The 24,989-nt window shown below is 35.4% G+C and overlaps 1 protein-coding gene across 1 annotated transcript; it reads left to right on the forward strand.

Annotated features, from left to right (window-relative positions):
• Window positions 1-1,971: 1,971 nt before the first annotated feature.
• Window positions 1,972-3,105, forward strand: LOC145121936 (uncharacterized). The gene is made up of 3 exons (XM_079057616.1): window positions 1,972-2,497; window positions 2,615-2,700; window positions 2,818-3,105. The coding sequence occupies exons 1-3, from the start codon at window positions 1,972-1,974 to the stop codon at window positions 3,103-3,105; spliced, it is 900 nt and encodes a 299-aa protein (XP_078913742.1).
• Window positions 3,106-24,989: the final 21,884 nt, after the last annotated feature.

Genomic DNA, 24,989 nt, shown 5'->3' on the forward strand with positions numbered 1-24,989 from the left:
CTCCTGGAAATCAAAAGGAAAATACATTTTAGAACCATTGAATCGTGTGAAATTTTGTTACGATAAGGCCAGACCAAGTGGTACAAAAGATGTTTCAAGTGAAACTTCATTAGAAAAGAATGAAACACCGATTAGAAAGGAAAAAGCGAAATCTAACATTCGGAAATCAGCTGAGGAATTAATTACAAATAAAAGACAAATGAATGCAAGATACAAAAAGAATTTGATTAAAAGCAATTTTTTTTGGAAGAAATTTGAAATGAATTCAAATCAAAGTTCTGTCAATTCATCAAGTTATTTTAGTTAAAATACTGATTCATCTCAAATTCTGAAAAAGAAATCAAGTTATTCACCAAAGTCACCGTTTTCAAAACCGATTGCTAAAATGAAGAATCTTAATGTTGAAAACAAGGTTGTTTTGGATCCGGAGATTACTCTCAAAGAATATGAAGCAAAGTTGAAAAAGGAAGAAAAAAGATGGCTCCAAAATTCTAAGAATATATTCTCCGTAAATCTAATTTTGTTGAAATTAATCTTTGTGATAACAAAATTGAAGTTTTCAAAATGGAACAAGGGATGAACAATACTTTGAAAAGAAAATCTTTTTCGGTTGACAAAACAAAGATTTTTCCTATTCAAATGAAATTATCACAAGGACCCAAATCAGCTTGGGTTCCTAAACTCGCTTACATTTTGCAGGTTATGCGTGACGAGCAGTATGATTCGGAATGGTATATTGATACCAGCTATTCTCGTTACATGATAGGAAGGAAAGAGGAATTAAGAGAGTTTCAGACCTTAAAAGATGGTGGAAAAGTGAAGTATGGAAACAATGCCACTGGAGAAATAAAGGGATATGTCATGATAAAAAATGGAGAATTCACGATTCAGAATGTAGCTTATGTTGAAGGCTTGCAACACAACCTAATTAGTGTTTCTCAATTGGTTGTAGGTACATGTCTGAAAGTGTATTTTGATGAAGAAGGTTCAGAAATCATAGAAAAGAAATCTAAAGTTGTTCTTCTGAAGTCAAGAAGAAAAGGAGAAATGTATCCTGTGAATCTAAATCCGATCCAAGGGAAACCATCTATCTGCTTGCTTACAAAAGCTTCCTCGGATGATAGTTGGTGAAAGCTTCCTCAGAGATCAATCTGCTTGCTTACGAAAGCTTCCTTAGACTCCCTCTTCTGAAATTTGAAAAAGGAACACTTATGTGGTACTTGTGAGCTCGGAAAACAAAGCAAAAAGAGTCATTCTTCCATAATAAATACCAAGAACATTGAACCACTTGAATTAATGCATATTGATCTCTCTGGTCCATCTGTTATTGAAAGCATTGGCAGTAAAAAATACATTTTGGTTATGGTTGATGATTTTTCTAGATTTACTTCGGTATTCTTTCTTAAACAGAAATCTGACGCCACTCAAAAGCTCATTGATTTCATCAAACAAGTTGAGCTACATTTGCGAAATCCAGTTTGGAAAATTCGTAGCGATAACAGTTCAGAATTAAAAAAATCATGCATTTGAAGAATTCTTTAAAAACAAAGGAATTTCTCACAATTTATCTTCGCCTTACTCTCCACAGCAGAACGGTGTAGTTGAAAGACGAAATCGCTCTCTCTGTGAAGCTCAAAGGACAATGCTCTCATTTGCGAATCTTCCTTTATATCTTTGGGTTGATGCTATTGCCACTGCTTGTTTTACTCATAACTGCTCTTACATTAACAAACAATTTCTGATTACTCCATATGACATTCTAAATATCGAAAGCCTAATGTCAAAATTTTCCATGTGTTTGGATCCAGGTGCTTTTTGTTAAATTCAAAAGAACATCGAAACCAATTTGATGAAAAATCCGATGAAGGAATCTTTTTGGGGTATTCATTAACTTCAAAGGCATATTGTGTTCTGAACAAACGATCAAAGAAAATTGAAGAAATCTATTATGTTACATTTGAGGAGAATTAAATGAAGAAATATCAAAAGGAAGATTGTCAGTCTGAAGAAATTTTTCCAAGAACAAATTCTAAGACTATTCCTCTTATGAATCTATATGTGGATTTTCTAAATTTGTTTGATGAACTTGAAAGGGCAATTTCCTCAGAATCAAACACCAAGGATAATCATGAGGATGAATTAATAAAGATTGTTGATAAAGCTGTTGAGGGAATTGAGATTCCTCACGAACAACCTATTCTGAATGTAAATCAGTCAGAACCTCATGATGTTCCGATCCAGGGGGAGAGTTCCAATCCACACTTCAATACAGATGTTCCACTCCAGGGGGAGAACTCAAATCCGAATGATGGATCACATGCAAATTTCCAGGGGGAGAATAATGAAAATAACGACTCAGATGCACAATCGGAATTTGAAGAAATCTTTGCTGAAATTAATCCAGTCTATGATCAGAACTATCCACCAATGACAAAATGGACCAAAGATCATCCTTGGTATCAAGTGATAGGCGATCCTTCTTCAGGAGTTCTCACTCGTGCTCAACAAAAAGCGAAGCGAACTGCATTATTTTCAAAATTGAAGTTTTGCATGTTTAATTCTTTTATATAAAAAATTGAACCTAAAACTGTTAAAACTGCTCTTGATAATGCAGATTGGGTTCAAGAAATGCAAGAAGAACTCAATGAATTTGATCGTAGCAAAGTGTGGCGATTGATTCTTCTTCAAGAGTTCTCACTCGTGCTCAACAAAAAGCAAAGCAAACTGCATTATTTATAAAATTGGAATTTTGCATGTTTAATTCTTTTATATCAAAAATTGAACCTAAAACTGTTAAAACTGCTCTTGATAGTGCAGACTGGGTTCAAGAAATGCAAGAAGAACTCAATGAATTTGATCGCAACAAAGTGTGGCGATTGGTTCCCACTCCGGAAAGATGTATCTGTGGTTGGTATGAAATGGGTATTCAAAAATAAGATGGACAAAGAAGGAAATGTCATTCGTAATAAGGCACGTTTGGTAGTTAAAGATTACTGTCAAGAAGAAGGAATCGTATACGAAGAGACGTTCCCCCGTGTGGCTAGACTTGAAACAGTTCATATATTTCTTGCCTATGTTGCTCACAAAAACTTTGAAGTATATTAAATGGATATGAAGTGTGCATTTCTGAACGAAGAACTCAAAGAAACAGTCTACGTTGAACAACCTACAGGTTTTTTGAATGAAAAATTTCTGAATCACTGGTATATTCTGGATAAAGCAGTATATGGTCTCAAACAAGCTCCGAGGGCATGGTATGAAACTCAGACTCGTTTGGGCCGTAAACTCATCAAAAGCCTCATTTGAGGTGGTCTTTCTCATACAAGTGTAGAACAAAAGTCCTTAAAGTTTCTCTAGCTTTCAAACCAACACTTAGCCATGTTTGACCATGAGTTTACGGCCGTAAACTCATGAGGAATGGTCCCTGGGCCGTAAACTCTAAAAAGTGGTGCAATGGTGCCACAATTACTTCCTAAAGCTTGGACTTGATCATAGTATGCTTAACCTTGACTTGTTACACCTTAAAACACCAAATGGTAGAATTTACCATGGGTTTACGGCCGTAAACCCATTAGGACCGTAAAACCTAAACCGTAAACACATGTTAGTGCCATTTCACCTTCCTTTGTTGAATCACATGTGATTCCAACACTTGATCAAGGTGTTTCCTAGTCCCGGAAGGTGTTTCCTTTCATATAGTTGTTTATAAACACTATATTCATGTCAATATGTGTCCTTGTATGTCATTTAGGACCTATTGTGTCTCGGGACTTCATTCGTGGTACTTCTCATCCTTACACACATACCCGTTTGAATCACCCACATCAGGTGAGTTCATACCCCGTAATGAATCTTTTAACTGTTTTAACTGTTTTAAGGGGGGGATACAAGTTGAACACAATGATAATTGTGTAAATGTTTGTTATAAACATCTTTCAAAATGTTACTTATGTCATCTATAAGTCGTCAAAACTCTTTTAAAGTTATGGTACTTTCTAGTTATACAAAACTTTGTTTTTAAAGTACAAACATAACTTAGTAGATAAACGAGTCTTTCTAGTAACAGTCCAAGAAGAACATTAGTAAGCTATAATAGGTATAGTTTAGGAGAATGTTATTCATTACTTCTAGTACAATGAAGCACACAAAGAGCCAATACCATACGGAACATATAGTGAAGAGAATCAAACAATACCATACAGAGAGAACACACAATTACTAGAAACAAACAAAACGTACAAGATACAGTACAAAACAAACAAGTTAGGTTTCTATAGCATGAGAACACACATACAGGATCTAATTATACCAATGAATCACTAACTCATTGTTTTAAACAAAAGGTGATAGTTATATTGGGTATACATGATCATATACCTTAATGTGAATTACATGGCTTGCAAGAATTTGCAGAGGTCGTGTTTAGTTCCCCTAATCTCCTGACAGGGAGAGCGTATAGTAAGGGTTCTAGCCTTCACATTATAACCGTAATAAAACAAATATGTTTTTAGGTTATTAGTACATCCGCATGTCATTATAAACGACAACTGTGTACTTACACTTCCCGTTCTTTCATAAAGTGACGGTACCACTTGAAAGTCCAACCCAAACTATTTTTGAGTCAAGATTGTTATAAACTTGGGAAAATATACATTGTTACAAACGACAAACGGAACAGTCGAGTCTAGCACATAACATAAGATGCCTTGGTAGAAGGATACGAGTAAAAGATAGGACCATAATGCAAGTCTTATGATTCCTTAATGTATACATAACAGGATATATATATACCAGTAGGGTCCGATAGGTAATAGGATGTGTGCTCTCCGCTTCATTTCCTGTTCCTTGTTTGGTTGTGGGCTTGGAACGAATTCACCCAATCTATTTTCTACCCGATTCTATATATATGTATGCTTAGTATACATTGAGTCATCATAAGGGTACCAGGTATGGGTCAGGTTATAGGACACAGAGTCAAAGCACAATTTTTCTAGTACAAAACATACTTTCAGTACTTTTGGTATACAAAACTAGAAACTTCCCGGTAAAGGGTTTAATCCATTTTATTAAACCAGTACAATTTAAAAGACCTTAGGTGAGTAACTCTATAATACCTTAGTTTATACACCATGTTTATGTATAAAACTAATACCCAATAGGTAGTTGGATGCGTGCTTTCCGCCTTAATTTCTGTTCCTCGTTTGGTTGTGGAATTAGGGCAGATTCGCTCAATTAACTTTCTATCCGATATTATATTATATATAGCAGTATAAACTAGGCTATTATAAAAGTAGTCACTGTGGTCACTATTTTATTATAAGAAATAAGGGTTTTCTTAAAGAACTTCTTCATTAGATATAACGGAAACATTACAATTAACTCCATGAGTAACAAGTGATTACACCGGGGTTATATATGACAATAATCTAACAACCAATGGAATGTGTGCTATCCGCCTTAATTCCTGTTCCTTGTTTGGTTGTGAGCTTAGGGCAGATGCGTACAATCGATTGTTTGTTTACTCTGAGTCTTATATAACTTGTACCCACTTAGTACCCATAGAACGGGTTGTAGTGTCATTTTACTTAAAACTTCCATCAAAGTAGGAAATATATGCTTTTCTAGAGGAACATGCGAAATTTTTCGAAACAGGACTTACAACTTAAGACATTTTACAACTACATGTTACAACTACATTTTTAACACCATTTTATATCTACATTTTTAACAACACTTTACAACTTACTTACATCACTAAACTCTTATGAACTCACCAGCGTAATTGCTGATCAACTCTTTCAAATAACTTGTATTCTCAGGAGACTATTAGACAGGTGCTTGTGCTGGGGATTTAGAAGATGAAGCATTATAGCTTCAAGTCTTGTTTTGTTATTTGTGTATGAATTCTATGTTTTGTGAGCGCACACATTGTAAACACTTTCTTTCGAAATGAAATGGTTGTTCATTACTTGCTTACCATATACATATCTCGTGATACTAAACATGACGTCCTCCACCCCTGAACGATTCCACCGTTCCGGTTTTGGGGTGCGACAGATTGGTATCAGAGCATTGTTTATAGTGAACTAAGTATATCAACCGATAAAAGATATACAACTATAAATACAATGGGGCTTAAGTGCTCTGGATAATGATATACTTTTAGAATATAACTATAGGTTATAAAAATATACCTACTTGCTTATACATGTACATAATAGAACTAGTGTCACGAGGAGAACAGAACTAAAAGTATTTAAAGGTTGGGCACTGTCGTCAACCTGAACAGTTATGTAATCATAGCTAGGATCAATATAGCCTGATCAACTATATTCATTCGAGATGTGACCGACATGTGTTTGGGATTGATGTGGTGTTGCAACAATGTTAAAACTTACCTGAGCACCAGAACAAGTACATTACGTTAGAATACTATAGGAGTATTTTAGTTCATATAAATAACTTATGTGACAACTTAAAGACCCTTACGGATAGGTCTATAATCTTGCAAGGTATATTCCTAAAGTTTTATATATGATCAAGATCTTATAGACTTAGAATATGTGGTCTATGCTTCGCTATCCATTCCTCTTAAGGATGTAGTTTTCGAGTAGGATCACTTATTCGAAGGTCTATTCAATCTTCAAATATATACAAACTTGTGTACCTTGTACAATTATAGGAGGACTTCGTAAGGATCACCCCATAAAGTTACCTTAAAGCTCATAGATTCTTTAGTCACTTTCATTCTCGCACGACAAGCCCAGATAGATGTAACCACTTCCTCATAGTAGACAATAGAAGAGTCCAGGAGGAACAAGAACAAGTTCATGAGAATTTTGCAAAGAAGGATCAGCCGAAGTAACCAAAACGTCTTACACATCACACTAATAAATAATAATCTGGTTAATTTAATGAGCGAGTGGAAACACTGCTCACATTATATGTTAAGATTATTTTGTTACATGCAACTGGTAACAGTTATTCAGGAAACAGATATTCATTCGAGGATAGTTATTTCAAATTCATAGAGTTTATTAGGTATAGACTCTTTTATGAATTGTGTCTAGAACCCTGTGGAAGTCAGGACCCGATACATCCAGAACTAGGATAACCTTGTATTTTCAGCTTTCGGCTTGTGTCCATTGCTTAGACTTATTCCGTCTCATCTTTGTATTCTTTTAGCAAAGATGCCTCCTCGCAGATCTAACAGACGCACTACCCCGATAACTTCAATACCGCCTCCTTCGCAAATTGATATGGCAGCTATAAACGCTGCAGTGGCTGCGGCTATGGCAACAGCCATGGATCAATATCACTCCATCAGTACCAGTGGAGGTGGAACGCCTACTGATTCTACACGAGGTAAGGTCCTCGTGCGCTCGAGATAGTTCTCCTACAAGGAGTTCACCAAATGCCAGCCATTGTCCTTTAATGGGACTGAAGGAGTCATTGCCCTCATGCAATGGTTCGAGAAAACAGAGTCGATCTTCGAAATCTATTTATGCCCAGAAGGAAGCAAAGTGAAGTTTGATACATGCACCTTCTCTGGCAAGGCCTTAACATGGTGGAACAACCATGTTAAGCCACTGACCCTATCAGTGGCCAACTCAATAGGTTGGGAAAACCTAAAAGAGTTAATGCGGGAGGAATACTGCCTGTTAGGCGAGATTCAAAAACTGGAACAGGAGCTATGGGATCTCACTATTGTCGGCTCTGACATAGTGACCTACACCGACCGGTTCAGCGAGCTAGCAGCTCTATGCCCCGGGATGATTACCTCGGAGAGCAAGAAGATAAAAAGATACATTTGGGGTCTGACTGCTCCGACCCAAGGAAATGTGTTGTCTTCTAACCCAGCCACCTTCGATAGTGCTAAATGCCTGGCTCAGCGACTCATCGACCATGGAGTCCGCCACGGTGTAAAAGTCCCTATTCCCGAGCCATCGAGGGAAGAGGACTATAATCAGAAGTCTGGGAACAAGAGAAAGAAGAAGCGAACAACACAAGACACCCCGCAAGAGCAACGAGCGAGTACTATGTACGCCGCTACGACGACTACTGCTTCAGCACCTGCCAGTCGATATGCTGGAAACCTTCCGAAGTGTGGAAAGTGCAACTTTCACCACACCGGAGTATGCCGGGAAATGCAGTGTCTGAACTGCCACAGAAAGGGACACACAGTCCGTTTCTACAAGGCACCGACTCAACCGATCTCCCAAGTCCTCGGAGCTGAAGAAAACCAAGCCTGCTATGGCTGTGGTGAGGCTGGACATGTTCAGAGGGACTGCCCGATACAAAGGAACTCAGGCGCGGATGGACGCATTCTGATGATCTCCGCAGGAGAATCTACCCCGGAGTCGTCGACGAGTAGCGGTACGTTTTCGAAATAGTAATTACTTTTAAAATTAATTTTATATTCATATAAGATTAAAATGTGGGGATAACACTTAAAAGTAACTATAACAACTCACATGTTGAAATAGGTCACAGTATTCAAGAGAACTAAAGGATCCCTTAGAGAAGCTATTATGGCTTACCATATACATCAGGGTTGTGCACAACTAAGATGTCGCAGACTTAGAGTGAGTGACTACGCTTAGGTTCCCATTCCTTGATTGGTTGAGGATTTGAGGCAGAGTTACTCAGTCGACTGCCTGGTTCATCTTAAATATTCATAACTTGTATATGGCAGGCGATTGTAGTGGTACCAAGGAGAATTATGATATAAAGTATCCCCACCAGTTAGTAGAGCAGTTTTGTTTGTATGTATTCGCACATAGCGGTACGATACGTAGGAGTGTTAACATCAAAGAGAAAACAGGAAACACGGGAACATTTACAAAGAGTACATTGTCGAACATACTAGGAGTACAGTATCGAGCATACAAGGGATACATCGTCTTATATCAGACGTTTCTTCATTTGACCAAAACTTTGTTCAGTAAAGAGTCTGTTGCTTTCATTCGTCATGAGTTGGCGTGGTCCTCACCATACTGAGTTCATTTGTTTCTACCGCCTCGATCGGGAAGTTCTCAAAACTTTCGTCCTTCGTATCGAAAGTACGACCTAAACCTCGATTTTATCTTTCGTATTCTAAACCCCGAACTACTCATGCGAAGAGTACTTTGTCCTCCGAAGCCTTATCATCAGATATCCGCAGACCGTCATCTCGTGCAGCAGACCAAGTTCCAGCACAGAGGCTAAGGACGAATACAGCCCACCTATTACTATTCCGTGTATACGCGAGGGTAGTATATGATTATGATTACGCAGATTTAGTATGTGTGTTTCCGCCCTATCTCCTGTTCCTTGTTTGGTTGTGGACCTGGGGCGGAGTCGCACATCCGACCGTCTTACTAACCCTAATTATATACGACTTGTATACACGAGGTAATGATAGATGGACCAAGTATGAATCCTATCATGAACAGAAGGGAAAAGTTGCCAAGTCTACGAGTGGGTATTCTGCCAATCAAGAGAGCGCAACCCCAGTAGTAATGCTAAGAAAGCTAATTTCGCGACGAAATTCCATCTAACGCGGGGATAATGTGACAACCCGAAAACGTTTTTGATTTTAAAGCCCAGTCAATCAACTCAAATGAGTTCCAAACTCATTAATACTGAGTCTAGTCCTGTTAAAGGTCTTTCTAAGGAGTTTAGGCCTAGTACACTTAAGGAATAAGTGTTGGAATTTATCTGCTAAAGGCCACAGTACAAGAATCAAGCCCTAAACTCCATCAAATGGAGTTTACGACCGTAAACATGGAGTTTACGGTCGTAAACTCATGTAGGCCGTAAACTCCTCCATATAAGTCCATTTCCTTCACTTTTCTTCATTCTTTCACTTTCCCTTCAAGAACACATGAGTTTTCTCTCAAGTATCATCCCGATCTTCATGCTTGATCTTCAAAAGTCGTAAGTGTTCTTTCTCTAGTTTGTTGATAATCCTTCTTAACTAGCTTCATCCTCATGATTCATCCATAAAAATCATGTTTTCTTAGATCTTAAAGTTTCACCAAGAACACCAAGAACACACACTAGTGTTCTTGGCTAATATCAACCATTTCAAGCTTCTAGATCGTAAGTACACTTCCCTATACTTCATATCTAGTTAGTATCCATGCTTAGAGACTTGGAAACATCAAGAACACAAGATCAAAGGGAGTTTACGGCCGTAAACTCCCAAGACCGTAAACCCCTTTTTGGTGGCCATTAGGGCCATAAACCCTATAGGATGCAAGTCAAGTGACCCAGAACCCTTCCTTGATGTTTGAATGACCTTAAACTTCACTCAAGTTCACAGTGACCATGAGTTTACGGCCGTAAACCCCTTTGGGCCGTAAACTCATCAAAAGCCTCATTTGAGGTGGTCTTTCTCATACAAGTGTAGAACAAAAGTCCTTAAAGTTTCCCTAGCTTTCAAACCAACACTTAGCCATGTTTGACCATGAGTTTACGGCCGTAAACTCATGAGGAATGGTCCATGGGCCGCAAACTCTAAAAAGTGGTGCAATGGTGCCACAATTACTTCCTAAGGCTTGGACTTGATCATAGTATGCTTAACCTTGACTTGTTAGACCTTAAAACACCAAATGGTAGAAGTTACCATGGGTTTACGGCCGTAAACCCATTAGGACCGTAAACCCTGAACCGTAAACACATGTTAGTGCCATTTCACTTTCCTTTGTTGAATCACATGTGTCTTGATCAAGGTGTTTCCTAGTCCCAGAAGGTGTTTCCTTTCATATACTTGTTTATAAACACTATATTCATGTCAATATGTGTCCTTGTATGTCATTTAGGACCTATTGTGTCTCGGGACTTCATTCGTGGAACTTCTCATCCTTACAAACATACCCGTTTGAATCACCCACATCAGGTGAGTTCATACCCCGTAATGAATCTTTTAACTGTTTTAACTATTTTAAGGGGGGGGGGGATACAAGTTGAACACAATGATAATTGTGTAAATGTTTGTTATAAACATCTTTCAAAATGTTACTTATGTCATTTATAAGTCGTCAAAACATTTCAAAACTCTTTTAAAGTTATGTTACTTTCTAGTTATACAGAACTTTGTTTTTAAAGTATAAACATAACTTAGTAGATAAACGAGTCTTTCCAGTAACAGTCCAAGAAGAACATTAGTAAGCTATAATAGGTATAGTTTAGGAGAATGCTATTCATTACTTCTAGTACAATGAAGCACACAAAGAGTCAATACCATACATAACAGATAGTGAAGAGAATCAAATAATACCATACAGAGAGAACACACAATTACTAGAAACAAACAAAACGTACAAGATACAGTACAAAACAAACAAGTTAGGTTGCTATAGCATGAGAACACACATACAAGATCTAATTATACCAATGAATCACTAACTCATTGTTTTAAACAAAAGGTGATAGTTATATTGGGTATACATGATCATATACCTTAATGTGAATTACATGGCTTGCAAGAATTTACAGAGGTCGTGTTTAGTTCCCCTAATCTCCTGACAGGGAGAGCGTATAGTAAGGGTTCTAGCCTTCACATTATAACCGTAATAAAACAAATATGTTTTTAGGTTATTAGTACATCCGCATGTCATTATAAACGACAACTGTGTACTTACACTTCCCGTTGTTTCATAAAGTGACGGTACCACTTGAAAGTCCAACCCAAACTATTTTCGAGTCAAGATAGTTATAAACTAGGGAAAATATACATTCTTACAAATGACAAACGGAACAGTCAAGTCTAGCACATAACAGAAGATGCCTTGGTACAAAGATACGAGTAAAAGATAGGACCATAATGCAAGTCTTATGATTCCTTAATGTATACATAACAAGATATATATATATATATATACCAATAGGGTCCGACAGGTAATAGGATGTGTGCTCTCCGCTTCATTTCCTGTTCCTTGTTTGGTTGTGGGTTTGGAACGAATTCACCTAATCTATTTTCTACCCGATTCTATATATATGTATGCTTAGTATACATTGAGTCATCATAAGGGTACCAGGTATGGGTCAGGTTATAGGACACAGAGTCAAAGCACAGTTTTTCTAGTACAAAACATACTTTCAGTACTTTTGGTATACAAAACTAGAAACTTCCCGGTAAAGGGTTTAATCCATTTTATTAAACCAGTACAATTTAAAAGACCTTAGGTGAGTAAGTCTATAATAGCTTAGTTTATACACCATGTTTATGTATAAAACTAATACCCTATAGGTAGTTGGATGCGTGCTTTCCGCCTTAATTTCTTTTCCTCGTTTGGTTGTGGAATTAGGGCAGATTCGGTCAATTAACTTTCTATCCGATATTAGATTATATATAGCAGTATAAACTAGGCTATTATAAAAGTAGTCACTGTGGTCACTATTTTATTATAAGAAATAAGGGTTTTCTTAAAGAACTTCTTCATTAGATATAACAGAAACATTACAATTAACTCCATGAGTAACAAGTGATTACACCAGGGTTATATATGACAATGATCTAACAACCAATGGAATGTGTGCTATGCGCACAATCGATTATTTGTTTACTCTGAGTCTTATATAACTTGTACCCACTTAGTACCCATAGAACAGGTTGTAGTGTCATTTTACTTAAAACTTCCATCAAAGTAGGAAATATATGATTTTCTAGAGGAACAGGCGAACTTTTCAAAACAGGACTTACAACTTAAGACATTTTACAACTACATGTTACAACTACATTTTTAACACCATTTTACATCTACATTTTTAACAACACTTTACAACTTACTTACATCACTAAACTCTTATGAACTCACCAGCTTAATTGTTGATCAACTCTTTCAAATAACTTGTATTCTCAGGAGACTATTAGACAGGTGCTCGTGCTGGGGATTTAGAAGATGAAGCATTATAGCTTCAAGTCTTGTTTTGTTATTTGTGTAGGAATTCTATGTTTTGTGAACACACACATTGTAAACACTTTCTTTCGAAATGAAATGGTTGTTCATTACTTGCTTACCATATACATATCTCGTGATACTAAACATGACGTCCTCCACCCCTGAACGATTCCGCCGTTCTGGTTTTAGGGTGCGACAGTTCTTGTCTGATTTAGTTTCTAAGCCCATAACTATAACTGGGATGTACTTGACCCGATTGTAGCATGGTCCTCTTGGGTTGCCTTCATCAGTGCAATTTGATAGGATGAACTTTTGAGAATAAGGTTATTTATGATTTATTAATATATTACAAGTATAATATATTAATATGAAATCATATTATTTAATTAGTATTGATCAACTTGGAATTAATTTAGTGATCAAAAGAAACCAATTAAATATATGGGGATTGATTGTGTAAATCAATGATTCTAATAGTGTGGGCTAATGATCCATGGTTATTTAGGATGGGCTAAACCAATGCGATAATCCATGGATAGTCGATGGAGGTTAACCGATGGAGCCTAAGTATATGAAAGGTCATTAGGGTTTACAAAGTGTAACCCTAGCATTTGTCACACTGTAAATAGAGTCCCCTACAGCCAAAACCGGTTGCCCCATCATTCTAAGAGAGTGATACACGATTTTGAGCTTGCTAACCGATTCTCTCAAGCCTCCTCTTGCATATGGTGTTTGTGAACCATTAGAGGCATCACACTTGGGGTGCTCAAGCTTTTAAAGGTCAAGAACTACAAGTCCTTCTAAAAGGTAAGTCATCTAACTAGTGGTATTGTTCATTTGACAATTTGTATGCTAGTTAGGAAAATGCTTTGGAAAATTGAAGATATGCATGTATAATTAGAGAAAACACATATCCAAAGCATTTAGGGTTGTATGTGCACCATAGGAGTGTTATAGTGCTCAAAACCCAACAATGGTATCAGAGCCTATGATTGTTTTCTGTTATACTTGATGCTTACTAGTTTTCGAAGTTGAAAAAAATCGTTTTTTTGCCTCTGACTGATGAACTCGCCGAGTCCACTCAGTAAAAGACCTACTCGATGAGTCAGGTTCATGCACTTGTCGAGTTGAAGGCTCTGGGTGCAGATTTTCGAGTTTTTGGCCAGAATTGGATTAGGATCATTACCACAAACTGTTTTTTGAAACATATAATCTGTTTTCTTGATATGGTAGTGATCATGCTCATCCAATTAAAAGATAATTGTTAAAATTTCAAGATTTGTATTCATTTATATGATTAGGCTAATTTCTTGCAATTGTTGATATGAATTATCTTGACTTATGTGTTTACTAGATCATAGATAAACTACATGATAATTTATGTTAGTTAAAATGTTGATCTTAATGATTTTAATGACCTCCATAACTTGTCCTCAAGTTGTGGATAATGAAAAGTCTCATCCATTAAAATGACATTAAACTCATAAGTTATGAATTCCAAGAGTCATAAAAAGATAGTTGTCAAAATTCTTATGATAGTTGTTAGTTTATAAGTTAATCTAATCACTAGTATCATTTGAGTTTGAAACAATTTTGCCTTATGAGTTAGTTTAGATCATGATCAAAAAAAAATTATATGATAAATTTTTTTGTTAAAATTGATCTAAATATTCTTTAATGAGTTCCGTAACTTGTCCTCAAGTTATGGAACATGAAAAGTCTTATCATAAATGATTTAATGAACTCCATAACTTGTACTCAAGTTATGGAAAATAAAGAGTCTTTTCATAAAACCAACATTAACTCATAAGTTATAGAAACCAAGAGTTTTGAAAAGTTTCAAAACTTGTCCTCAAGTTTTAGAATTTGTCAAGTCTCACAACTGAAACATTTAATTCCAATCCTTAGAGTTTTAAAAGTTAAAATTCAACCCTTATACTTTATAATATTATAAGTTTAATAATATATATATATATATATATATATATATATATATATATATATATATATATATATATATATATATATAAGACAAGTCAGTCTTACCGTTAGTAGGCCTCATTCACGAAGCTGGTCTATAAGGGGGTATAAGGTTACTGCCTATAAAATGACAGTTTAATGGATGTCCACTCTCACCCACCGCTTCCTTGACTGGTGGAGGGTCGTTAGCTGAACGGGTAGGATAGGACATTAATTCTCCCTCATTAAAAGTATAATGATAAATATAAAGTAACTAAACTTTTATTAAATTCCCAATCTTAGTTACTTTAGGAAAAATGTGAAAATGGTGCTATTCCATGAAATTGCACTTTGCACCTTGTTAAGTCGTTAGTGTAGTGTGTGTGGTTAACCGGCACACTAATCTGGGACTGACAATGTGTGGCAAAGGGTAGCTTGATGTTAATCATAGATCAATGGAGCGTGTGTTGTTAACCGGAACATTGATTAGGTGATTTGTAACATTGAGTGTACCAAGGTAATTTACATGGTTATTCACACCTTGTTTGTGATCCTCGACATCCCAGTCACAAACTTGAAGGGCACAATCGAGATTTAAACATGCCATTGAAAAGTTCAATGAATCTCAAAGAATCTGGGAACTTCAATCCATTTAAACCTTAATAATCTGTTTCGTTTTTCATGGTGGAAATTGGTAAATCGTCATTTACTTACCTTCAAATATTTTACAATATCCCTCTTCGCAATTGTAAAATATTGTGTTGGGTCCTAGCCTTAATATTTCGTTTTGGGTGTTATATTAAGGACTTAAATAAACTAACTTGAATTTCTCCCTCGTAGATGTCTAGTTCAGACAACTATGGTCTTCCCGAATCTTTTGGAAAAAGATTTCCAAATGAAGGTGATATTCCACAATATCATACTTCACTTCCTCAACCTCCTCCAATTATTCTCCCTGACCCACAAGTTCGAAGACTTGAAAAGTTCAAGGTCACTCAAGCCCTATTGGCTAGTAAACACCAAGATGGAAGGTATTTGTGTGCACATGTCTTGGATATGAAGTCACACATTGACAAGCTGGGAATGTTGGGTGTCATTTTCCCGAGGAAGTTGGCTGTTGACTTGGTTCTTCAGTCACTTCCCGAGTCGTATAGTCAGTTTGTTAAAGACTACTATATGACAGACCGCGACATGACCCTTATTGACCTTACCTGTTTGTTTATTACTGCTGAGTCAGCAATGATTTGGCGCAATGGTCAAGCAAATTTGATTGGAAGATCTACTTCCCAAGCTGCCATGGATATAGGCAATGACATAGATAGTCCAGAAAAGATCACTTCTCTTATGGGAAGGGAATTGGCTATGGTCAAAAGATTTGACCATAGGAGAAAAGCCAGTTCTAAGATAGTTCCATGTGCAAATGCCAAAGAGTCCACTTGTTTCTACTTCCATTTGAAGGGACATTGGAAGCGAAGCTGCCCTGAATACCTGAAACATCTAAGAGAAGGTAAAGTCAAAAAGGTTTAACTCTACTTCATGTAAATCCACTATCTAACTCTATTAAGTTCCTATTTGTAGATTCTTAACACATAATGTGATAAGATTACATTTTGATGTTTTTTAGGATCGAAGAAAAGAAAGGAAGCTTAAAGAAAAAACATGTCGAGTCTGATCGCGAAGAGATGGATTTCAATCGCATGGTTCGATGACCAGATTTTTGAGCTGCTGCTTAGAAGTTATGATAGGTTGCTTAGAAATATGTAGTAACATAGTTTTCATTTGTAATTGCATTGTAAGGAAAAGTCTTTCCGCACCTTTTTATAAATAAATAAAATTTTGAATTTTTATCTTATTTATATTTCCTTGCAATGACATTTGTTAAAATTGATGTTTGTATGTTTCTATTTTAGCAATATGGATTTGATTCTTTCGTTTGTGGTAGTGTCTAAGTTTACCAAATAAGGAAAGATTCTCATCACCCAAGTTTCAATTGGACATAAACTTGGAATCATGCAACTTGTTTTGTATGACGAATGAGAATTTTCGTCTTTAGGAAATTAAGACTAATTCCTTGTTCACATACAGAGGTGAGTTAAGTGAAGGACTAGGGGATCGGGTACACTTGGTTGTGCGTTGGTCATGTCCACAACAAAGAACGATAAGACTATTCTTTATGGTTTACTAAAGCTAGTAAATATGGTTATACTTACAAGATTAAGTGTAATTCTGCAACATTGGAATAGTTTTAATGTATGGCAGGACAAATAAGAAGAATCAAATTAGGCAAAAAGATAAAAGTTTCTCCAATATGAAAAGATGGAAGAGTACTAGAGTATCATGTTTTATGATCATCTTAATGATTATAAAACCATATCACAATTTGATCCTCTAAGGACACCTTAGTGCATTTGTTTGGCTAAGAAGAGGAATTATGAATTGTTGAAATGGTTAAATCAATTAAGATGAATCATACTTCGTTCCAAAATCAAATCTTAGAGTCATACTCCAAGATTGTATATTGAGTGACATATCAGCATATGTAGAGTAAAATGTTTTCTACTCTTGTACATTTGAAATTGGTAAGCTGTAATGTTTTGGATAAAACAAAGATCAACTAAGACCAATTATCAAACGTGTTTGTCTTGATAAGAAACCGCACTAACTCTTGAATATTTGTTTGTCAAGTAATGTTTCTTGACAAAGAGAATCTTATATGTCAAGAGGTTAGTGGGAGTCTTAAAGGTCTTGAAAAGTTTCAAGAACTAATCAAGAGTAAATTTATTGTTAATCACTAGCACACGACTTGAGGTTTGTAACCTATCGTGTTGGTATATTCTTGTTTCTATGCCCATTCCAATTGAACTTGACTATGCATGTGAGTTCTATGTGTATTCAATTGGTTGCATATCAACCTGAAAGTAATGGTAGGCCCTTGTGCTGCCAGGTGGAAAGAAATTAAGATTGAATAAGTTCGGTCCATATGAGTTTGGATTTGTCACTAACCCTATCTTGTGATTGTGGTTTTGACAAATTCACATGGATAGGAACACATACACCATAAAATCTAAGTGTCATAAGGTTTCTCTCCAATTCATGAAAATGATTGTGAGGAAACGCTTTCACTAAATAGATTTTAAAGAGTTAGCAATTGTGATATTTGCATTCTCAAATTCAATTATGACTACGGCATCCCTCTTCATAGTTCGAATTGTGAGAAATGACAAAAGGTCTAAACATTTGAGACTTATTGCTGTAAGTTCTAAAATTGTTTAGACACACATATGAGCTTTCTAATAAAAGGTGTGTGAGCTTAGATAAAGGCTTATCAAAGCATCTCGTGTCAGAAATATGAAATTTGTTAAGAAAGTCAATAAAGTATTGATTTCTAGAAGTCCAACTGATTTCTGGATTTATGTCACAGCTAGTGGGAGCATAAATGTTATGCAAGTAACAAAATAATTGTTATGCTAGTGGGAGCAAAATTATTATGCTAAGTTTTGCAAGTTAGCAATGTTAATTATAGAAAACAAAGTTTTCAATTCGCCAAGTTGCAGGGTTGAAAAGTTGTTTTGCTATAATTAAGTGAGAGGAACTTATACTTCATTTCAATTCTAAAAAGTTTAGATTGAGATTTTAATCAAATTTAGTCAAGAATATATATGAATACCATGTTGGAATGCTTCAACATTGGAAATTCTATATATGGAAATATTATAGCAAGAGACTGGTCAAGTATCATGTCTTTATATAAGACATTATGAATCGTATCCCATATGCTTCGGGTATAGGATCGATTGCATATGCTATAATATTCATGTGTTCTAATTTTCCAAATGCCTAGGACATTAAGAGGGAAAAAGGTCTAGAACTGGATATGACTAAAGTTATTAAACAACTGCTAAGAACAATCCAAGGTTCACCAAAGATTGGTTGCTTATGGATAGTTGGAAGTATAGTAATGGATGGACCATATTGACATTATTATGAATAGACATGATTCTATTAACAATGAGTTGTCATATGGCAAATATGGAAATGTTTCCATAATGGGAGTTGGATATCAAGAATCTATGATAAAGTTAGAAACTTTTATGCAAGAAGGATGGTCAAAGGAATGTGCTTTGAATATGAGACTTCGGATATATGAAATTGTCTTGTAACAATCTTGAATGGAAAGTTTTGTAATTGACAAGGTCTCTGTGACTTGTATAGATAATCATTACAAAAGGATCACTTCTTATAAGTTTAGAATCTAACAAATTACAGTAAGTGGCAAGAACTTGGTATTCTTACACTTACAATAAGGATTTGAGATTGTGAAATGAGTATCGTTGGAAATGTTTACAATTGATCTATTTCACGAAGTAAGGACCATAGGCAAACATAGTGTGCATGCTTGGAGCATGGGATAACTACTATGTTAATTCAAGTATTAAGTTGATAAATCGAAATATTATACAATGAATAATGTGTAATAAATATGGTGATTAAATAAAAGGTGTTTTATTTACACTCAAAAGTTTTGGGGCCATATAGGATTACTATTATTCTTGTGTTTCACTTTGCATGTTTTGACTTCCCGAATAACTAGGTTATTCAAACTATCCACAGTCGATCATACGTTGGAAGTCAGTATGAAAGAAGACTGTCATGAGTTGGCTTATAGATTGTCTAAGGCGTTAGACATAGCAAAAGTGTGCTACACCATTCATGAGTGCTCCTGAAATAAGATTCGAGTATTGGATTCAACCCACGCTCACCTGAATCACTTCATGGAATTTATCACGAGTGATTGTGAGATGATAATACCATATAATCTTCAAACTAAGATATATGAGTTGTTGACTACGAGTTGGCTGTGCATTGATGATACGAAAACGCATCAGTAACTTGATGTTATAAAACGTATCATGGTGCATGACTTAATGAGTTGTTAGTACAAGCATATAATGTCGAAGTTTATCTGTTCCTTTTATCCTAAGAGGATTAAAAGCGATATCTTGGGCCCCTCGATGATTCTGTTTTGACTATGTGTCGGGCCCGGTCAGAACTAAATTGATGTGTTCAGTTATGTTCTATGTCAAATAAATCGGAAATCGAGAAACAAATTGCTGGACAATAAGTATGACATGTTGGATTAATGTCTAAGTCCATAACTATATTTGGTATGTACTTGACCCGACCCGGCATGGTCCATTTGGGTTGCACTTCACCGGCACAATTTATATGGATAGTCTTTTGAGAATAGTATATTTATGATTTATATTAATATATTATAAGTTCTAATATATTAGTATGGAATCATATTATTTAATTAGTATTGATCAAGAATTAATTTAGAATTAATTAAGTGATCAAAAAGAACTAATTAAATATGGACTCTTATATATATGGAATGGACCAAGTTCATTTAGGTTGGGCTAAGCTTTCATGGATGGTCCATGGAGCTTTTAACCCATGGATCCTATGTAAATGAAAGGTCATGGGTATTAGGGTTTACATGGATGTAACCCTAATCCTCCATAATATATAAAGGGGTCCTTGGCTCACAAAATTGGCACAAGTGTGTGAAAATAAGAGTGGGCCGATTTTAGTGTGCATACATATTCTCTCAAGTTCTTCCAAGGTGTTTTGGTGATTTGTGATTCCATTTGAGGCTTCCACACTATTGGGGCTAAGCTCTTAAAGCTTGAAGACATCAAGCTACATCAAAAGGTATGTCATCTAACTAGAACTTTGTAGTATAGGTGCTTCATAATATGCTAGTTAGGATGAAACCTTGGAATAGTTAATATTTGCATGTATAATAGAGAAAACATAGATCCAAGGTTTATAGGGTTGCATGTACACCATAGGAGTGTTAGAATGCTCAAAACCCAACAGTGGTATCAGAGCCATGGGTTGTTTTCTGTTATATTGATGCAAATGTTTTATTTTCAAGTTGAAAAAAAATGAAAAAAACATGACGTTTGTCAAATTTTAAGATAATTACTTGTTTTGTGTAAAACGAATTATTTGTAAAATTTGAATCATTTGTTATATGAGTTGAATTAGGTCAAATTTAGTAAAAGATAAAATGATATGATTATTTTATTAGTTTTAAAAGTTTGATCTAAATGTTTTAAGGAGTTACATATTTTGTCATAAAATTTTGGAGCTCAAAAGTTTTTTTTAAAGTTGTGATCTTAAGGGTTTTTGAAACTTCCATAAGTTATGGATATGAAAGTTTTTTTTTTAAAAAAAAATTTGATTCAAAGTTTTTATGGAGTTACAAAATTTGGTGTTAATGTTTTAAAGAATTCCATAACTTGTTCTTAAGTTATGGAACATGGAAAGTTTCATCATAAAACACCATTAATTCCATAAGTTATGGAATCCAAAAGTTTTCAAGAATTACAAAACTTGCCCTCAAGTTTTGGAATTTGAGAAAAGTTTTTTATGAAAAAAAGAATTGAATTCTAAAACTCTTGGGTTCATAACTTAAACAATTAATTAAATGGTTTTAATTTTGAGTTTAATAATTGGAATTATGATGTTTTGTTGAATAGTTCAAATTAACTCTTATGGACTTTATTAATAGTTAATTAAAGCGTTTAATTAAAAGAGTATTATTAATCAATAAATATATGGTTTGAGTTTAATTAAATTAAAAGTCTAGTTTAATTAATAGATTAAACCATCAAGTATTTTAAATGTCTAAAATACACCCTTATACTATTATAATATTAAAAGTTTAATATATTATATGTATAAGAGAAAGTCGTCTTACCATTAGTAGGCCTCATTCACGAAGCCGGTCTATAAGGGGGGTATAAGGTTGTTGCCTATAAAATGGCAGCTTAATGGGTGTCCACTCTCACCCACCGCTTCCTTGACTGGTGGAGGGTCGTTAGCTGAACAGGTAGGACAAGGACTATAATTCTCCCTTCATTAAATGTATTAATGATAAATACTAAGTAACTAAACCTTTTATTAATTCCCAATCTTAGTTACTTAGGAAAATGTGAATAAGGTGCTAATCCATGAAATTACACTTTGCACTTTGTTTAAACCGTTAGTGGAGCGTGTGTGGTTAACCGACACACTAACCTGGATTTAACAAAGTAGGCAAAGGGTAACTTAATATTTATCATAGTATCGGTGGAGCTCGTGTGGTTAACCGACACATCGATTGAGGGGTAAATATTAAGGGTACCAAGTATATTTGCATGGTTACTTCACACCTTGTTTTGTGATCCTCGGCATCCCAGTCACAAAACCTGAAGGGCACACTCGAGATTGAAACATGACATTGAAAATTTCAATGAATCTCAAAAGAATCTAGGAGTTTCAAAACCAATTAAAACCTAATAATACATTTCGTTTATCTTGGTGGAAATTGGTGAATCGTCATTCACCTACCTTCAAATATTTTATAGCTTGGATTACGACATCCCTCTTCCAAGTTATAAAATAGTTTGTTGGGTCCTAGCCTTATTATATCATATTGGGTGTTATATTAAGGACTTAAAATCAACTTTACGTGAATTTCTCCCATTGTTGATGTATGGTTTAGACAACAATGATCTTCCTAAACCAAGATTTCCTAATGAATATGACTTCCCGAGTTTGGCTCATGGAAGTCATACTTCTCTTCCTCCACCTCCTCCAATTATTCTCCCTAACCCACAAGTTCAAGGTCACTCAAGCCCTAATGGAAAGCAAGGTCTATGTGTGATCATATCTTAGAGATGAAGTCACATATTGACAAGCCGAGAGAGTTGGGTGTCAAAGTCTTGAGAAAGTTGGATGTTCAATCACTTTCTAAGTCACATAGTGATTTCCTTTGGGACTACTATGAAACAGACTATGACATGAACCTTAATGATCATATCTATTTGCTTGGTGCTGCTGAATCAACAATGATTTGGAACGATAGTAAAGCAAATTTGATTAGAAGATCAACTTCCCAAAAACTTTATGGATAGTGAAAATGGTGACACTGGAAATCCAAAAAAATCATTCTCTTCCCAATGGAAAGGGATTGACCATAGTCAACCCGGTTGACCAAATGGTAAAGAGAAAGGCTAAGTCTGAGATAGTCCCATTACCAAAGGGTACATATGTTTATTTTGCCAAAGGAAGGGGCATTTATTGCAAAGCTGCCAAATTTACCTAAGGATGTTAAAGTCAATAAGTTTGACTCTACATCAGGTAGAGCCCATTATCTAACTCTGTTAAGTTCTATTCTGAGATCCTCATTACATGATGTGACTGGGTCACATGTTGATGTTTTAAGAATCAAAGAATAGAGAGAAATCTTAAAGGAAGTATATGCTGATTCTGATCGCGAAGGTGGATTTCGATCGCATCAGAATTTTGAGCAGTTGCTTAAGAAGTTATGATATATTGCTAAGGAATAGATAACAACAATTTTCCATGTGGATTGTAAGGATAAGTTTTTCCGCAAAGTTTTAAAATAAAAGAAAATTGTTTAATTTTATTTATTTGAAGTATCCTTACAATGGCATTTGTGGAAAATTGTTGCTTATATGATTCCACTGACAGCAATATTGGAAAATGGATTTGATTCTTTCATTTGTGGTAGTGTCTAAATTTACCAAATCAGGAAAGTTCCTCATCACCCAAGTTTCAATTGGACCGAAACTTGGAATCATCCAAGTTGAATAGTATGATGAATGAGAACTTTCAAGCATTGGAAAATCAAGACTTATTACTTGTTCACATGGATGTGTGAGTCAAGTGAAGGACCAAAGGGATCGAGTACACATTCTTGTGCACTGGTCATGTCCACCACAAAGCTCGTTAAGACTATTTGATTTACTAAAGTTTAGTAAATATGGTTATACTTACAAGTTTAAGTATAATTCTGAAACATTGGAAAAGTCTCAATGTATGGCAGAACGAATGAGAAGAATCAAATTGGGCAGAAAGATAAAAGTTTCTCAAATCTGAAAAGATGGGAGAGTACTTTAGTATCATGTTTGTGATCATCTTAATGATTTAGAAATCATATCACAATTAGTCCTCTAAAGGTCATCTTAGTGCATTATTATGACTAAGAAGAGGAGTCATGAATTGTTGAAATGGTTAGATCAGGAAGATGAGTCATACTTCGTTCCAAAACAATTCTTAGAGTCATACTCCAAGATTGTAACTTGAGTGACATATCTTAAAGAAAGGTTTAGAACACTTGTCAAATGTAAGAGTAAAAGTGTCCTACTCTTGTACATTTGAAATTGGTAAGTTGTGATGTTTTGGATAAAACAAAGACCAACTAAGGCCAATTGTGTGAAGTGTTTGTCTTGATAAAGAATCCGCACTATCTCTTGAATATTTGGCAAGATAGTCTTATATGTCAAGAGGATAGTGGGAGTCTTAAAGATCCTAAAAAGAATTTCAAGAACTAATCAAGAATAAAACCTGAGGTTCTTCACTAGCACACGACTTGAGGTTTATAACCTATCGTGTTGACATATTCTGTGCCCATTCCAGTTAAAGTTGGCTTTGCATAGGAGTTCTGAAAGTTCTCAATTGGTTGCATAACAACTTGGAAGCAATGGCAGACCTTGTACTGCCAGGTGGCAAGAAGTTAAGATTGCATAAGTTCATTCCATATGAGTTGGGATTTGTCATTATCCTTGTCTTGTGACTATGGTTTTGACGATTCACATGGATAAGAAAACATACACCATAAAATCTAAGGGTCATAAGGTTTCTCTCCGATTCATGAAAATGATGGTGAGGAAACACTTCCACCAAGTAGATTTGAAGCAGACGGCAAAAGGTCTAAACAATTGAGACTATGATTACGACATCCCTTTTCATAGTTCTGAAACTGTTTAGACACACATGCATGCTTTCTAAGGAAAGGTGTATGATTTTGATAAAGTTTTATCAAAGCATCTCGTATCAAAAATCTGAACTTTGGTAAGAAAGTCAATAAAGTATTGATTTCTAGAAGTCCAGCTGATTTCTGAGTACATGTCAAAGCTAGTGGGAGCATATGTGTTATGCTAATAATCATCATGTTAGTGGGAGCATGATAATTATTGTTAGTGTTGCAAGTTAGCAATGTTAATTATACAAAACAAAAGTTTCAATTTGTGAGGCTGCAGGGATTGAAAAAGTTGTTTTGCTATA

This window comes from Lactuca virosa, chromosome 6 (genome assembly GCF_052849685.1).
Source record: "Lactuca virosa cultivar CGN04683 chromosome 6, Lactuca_virosa_CGN04683_v6, whole genome shotgun sequence".
In the NCBI taxonomy this organism is placed as follows: Eukaryota; Viridiplantae; Streptophyta; class Magnoliopsida; order Asterales; family Asteraceae; genus Lactuca; species Lactuca virosa.